Source organism: Aplysia californica, unplaced genomic scaffold (genome assembly GCF_000002075.1).
Source record: "Aplysia californica isolate F4 #8 unplaced genomic scaffold, AplCal3.0 scaffold00075, whole genome shotgun sequence".
In the NCBI taxonomy this organism is placed as follows: domain Eukaryota; kingdom Metazoa; phylum Mollusca; class Gastropoda; order Aplysiida; family Aplysiidae; genus Aplysia; species Aplysia californica.
Window position 1 is genome coordinate 766,356 of NW_004797345.1, and position 3,919 is coordinate 770,274.

Sequence of the window (3,919 nt, forward strand, 5' to 3'; positions counted from 1 at the left end):
GAGCTTGATTTTTTAAATTGGGATTCAGATATCACAGCTTTTGGAAATGTAGAACATGAATCCTTTTAAAGAATCAAGAACATGTGTAACAAATGTAGAATCCAGTTCTTCTTTACTGTCAGTATCTCCTCGTTTTAAAAGCCAGATTTGTATTGATTCTGTGGAAGGAAAAAAAGGAATACCCCAGTACTTGAAACATTCTATTCACTGTAGGTTTGTCCTATCAGGGCCAACCCCGGCTGAGTGGTACACTGCGTTCCAACAGATCGATTGAGGTACTCGTTTAAATGACTTCCCTAAAACGTTAATCAAACTCATCTTCTCTTCTGTGTACATCGGCAATGAGCCCAATACAGGGTACCCATTACGGATAGGATCGGGTCGAGTCGGGTCGGGTCGCGTTTGTTTTTGAGGTGATGAGTTGAGCGTGATCGGCTTGTGCCACGATGGCCGCTTTGTGCTCTCAATCTGGCTAGCAAACCGACCAGACCCGATCCGACCCCCCAACGGGCACCCCGATTAACAGACATCGATCATGTGTTGGTATGGCCCCAAAAAATACTAGCTAAACATACAGACAGAATAGTTACACTTCTTTCCACTTTTTAACTCGTTGCCAGGGCTGGGTCGTGTGGGCGTCGCAGGAAGGGACAAAATCGTCTACGCTCAAATAAAAGCCGGCCCCTCCTCACCTGTTCCCAAGCCAATCAGTAAACCATATTACCAAAATGTTTTGGAGGAGTCGAAACAGCAGAATGAGTATACAGAAATGACCGAATGTTCTGACGAAACCCAGATAACATATGTGGAAATGGCCATAGGCGAACCCCTACCAACTGCCTATGACGAGACGTATGAGCCCATTGGAAAGTCTGCTCTAACCATGACCCAATCATCACAAGACCCCTGTCATACACATCTTTCCTTCTTGCCAATGGAATCGGAAATGTCACCAAAAGGAAGGAAAAATGAGTTCCCCAAAGATTTACAGCCTGAGCAAACCCGAAAGATTGGCAGGCAGGGAGGATCTCTTACGCACAAGAAAACAAAACAAAATTCTGATAGGTCAATGTCAGATCATGCTGGTTTATACCGAAATCTGAGTACCAAAACAGATTCTTCCAGGAGAAGTAGCCTTGTTACTCTAGAGCAAGAAGACCATGTCTTTCAGACTTTCATTTTTCAGCCTGAAAAGAAACAGCAACAAGCTGGAGATTTTTCAGATTATCAAGCGCAGAACACTGTGCCAGTGTATGAACCGTTTTACGGGTGCAAACAAAAGACTCAATCAAAATTCTATGATTTAAACGATTCGACGTCAAAGACTCAGTCCACGCAAAACAAAACACCCAGTTATTGTGCCGAATGCAAACAAAGTGATCAGGAAGACGATGTTTATGAGTTGTTACACTTTGGGACCACCATCCCAGACTCAAAGACGCACCCTTACGAACCTCTGGGCATCTCCTCTCCTGATAAAATCTATGAAAGCGTTGAATGGAAACCACAATCTCTGACGTACCCTCCCGCTGCTGAGCGCTACGGGCGTGCCTTTAAAACTAAGGATGGGAACCTCAACGTGTATGACAACCGGACATCTGTTGGAATGATAAAGAGAAGCAGCACGATCGCCACGTCACGCCCTCCATCCTCACTGACTGTGGACTACCCATACTCCCAGGTGTGCGAGCTGACCACAGATCCCAAATGGAAGAGCTCCCGAGCCTCATACATTGATGTGTTTGCCAGCTACGAGGACATCAAAGCGGCTAGGGCTCAAAGAAGTAGCTTCAGCAGTTCCAGTTCAAGAGCGGCTGCGTCCAATACTGGTAACATGAGACGGAGTAAATCTGACACTAACGGACCAGCTCTGCTGGAAGGTGACTCTTTCCTAAAAGCATGAGAAATATCTTTTGACCTTTCACAAAGCGGTATTTGAGGTATTTTTCTGGACTTTCCTTGCTCATTCGCTTGGAATTTAAGTTTTTGGGTCGATTTATTTTGCATGCGCAGCTCGGAATTAATTTATCAAAATTTACGTTTAAATGTTCACAGGTTAATAGTACTTCCATTTATTATCTTCTTTTTATATATGGCTGCGGTTACTTTTCAGGTGTCAACGATCCTTGAACTAACATCAGAACTTAAACTTTGTTTCATAAGACGTCAGGGTGCATGCAGCCGACTCATAGGCTTGACTGGTTGAACTTTCTACTAAACTGTTTAATTTGAATTTGTTGTTGACGTGGAAAAAAAATCAGGAATCACTGATTAACCCTTTATTACTAAAAATTATTTCTGTTCGCGTTGAAGCAAAGCCCCCCCCCCCCCTCCCCTCAGTAATTGCATGTATTTTGGATTTTCCCAACTTATTTGTGTCAGCAGAGCACAAACGTTACTATACACACGTAATGCTGCAGCTGTTTTGTATTTCTTTGACTTTAATATCTACATCTGTTTCTGCACTCGGTGGGCCTGGTGAGGTTTGCATGCTTGTTTGGGTAACAATTAAAAAAATTCCTCCAAACACTGATTTTAAAAAAGTCTCACCGAAGTGCAAACTCACAGTAAATGAACATATACTATTTTCTCGGTGGTTAACAGTAAGAGGTAGTTCGTTTTCTGGCACATTTAGGAACTTCTCTCTCTCTATTTCACTCTCTCTCTCTCTCTGTCTCTCTCTCTCTCACTCACTCAGTCTCTCTCACTCACTCTCTCTCTCTCATTCATTCTCTCTCTCCTCTCTCTCCTCTCTCTCTTTCTCTATCTCTCTATCCCCCCCCCCTCTCTCTACCCCCCCCCCTCCTTTCTCTTTCTCTATCGATAGCCTGTGAAATCATTTATGGTGAGCTTGATTTTTTAAATTGGGATTCAGATATCACAGCTTTTGGAAATGTAGAACATGAATCCTTTTAAAGAATCAAGAACATGTGTAACAAATGTAGAATCCAGTTCTTCTTTACTGTCAGTATCTCCTCGTTTTAAAAGCCAGATTTGTATTGATTCTGTGGAAGGAAAAAAAGGAATACCCCAGTACTTGAAACATTCTATTCACTGTAGGTTTGTGACGTTACGTTAGCGCCCCCCCCCCCCCCCCACTTTTCACTTTCATTATAAAATAATATTTTTTCACCAACCCCTGTTTGTCCGCTTTCAGTGGTGACAGCTGCTTTCCGCGACAAACTGGAGCAGACCTTGGGGGGCGGTCTTTCAAGCCCTCCACCAACCACAAAGCAAGCTCCGGACTTTTCCAGACCGACCCAACAGTCCACAGCCAACATTGCTCAAGGCCACAATGTCTTTTCCAACAGCCCAAGACCCAGCGAGCCGCCTGACTCAGTAGAAGCGGCTGATGAGACTTATGACAACATTGACCATTACAGTAACGCAAGCATGTTCACTAAAAGCCAGTAGTAACAGGAGAGAGAGAAGAGAGAGAAGGAGAGTGAGAAGAGAGAAGAGAGAGAGAGAGAGTGAGAGAGGGAGGGAGAGAGAGAGAGAGAGAGAGAGAGAGAGAGAGAGAGAGAGAGAGAGAGAGGGAGGGAGGGAGAGGGAGAAGGAGAGAGAGAGAGATAGAGATAGAGAGATAGAGAGAGAGAGATAGATAGAGAGAGAGAGAGAGAGAGAGAGAGAGAGAGAGAGAAAGAGAGAGAGAGAGATGCATAAAAACACATAGATTATTTTTATAGACTGGGGATTTATTGCTAGGGAAACACAAGACATTTTCTTGAGGAAGGTGTACGTTCGTAATGATGTATCTTGCAGTTCAATTTAGGATCACATAGGCTTAAACAGCACCTAAACGAAGGTACGTAATGTGTCTATAAGTAAATTGCTGTTGGTTATATATTTTGCAATTTGTGTGAGACTGTACATGTATACCTTGGGGATAGTTATACTTGAGGTTGCCTTGAAAAAA

General features: G+C 43.5%; 1 protein-coding gene across 1 annotated transcript in view; it reads left to right on the forward strand.

The window, feature by feature from the left end:
* LOC101846337 (WAS/WASL-interacting protein family member 3) overlaps nucleotides 1-3,498 on the forward strand; it is a gene marked incomplete at its 5' end in the record, with an annotated part of 23,695 nt that extends 20,197 nt beyond the window's left edge. The window contains 1 exon segment of the mRNA XM_005094091.3: nucleotides 3,158-3,498. Within this exon segment, the coding sequence (XP_005094148.2) occupies nucleotides 3,158-3,414 (257 nt within the window).
* Nucleotides 3,499-3,919: the final 421 nt, after the last annotated feature.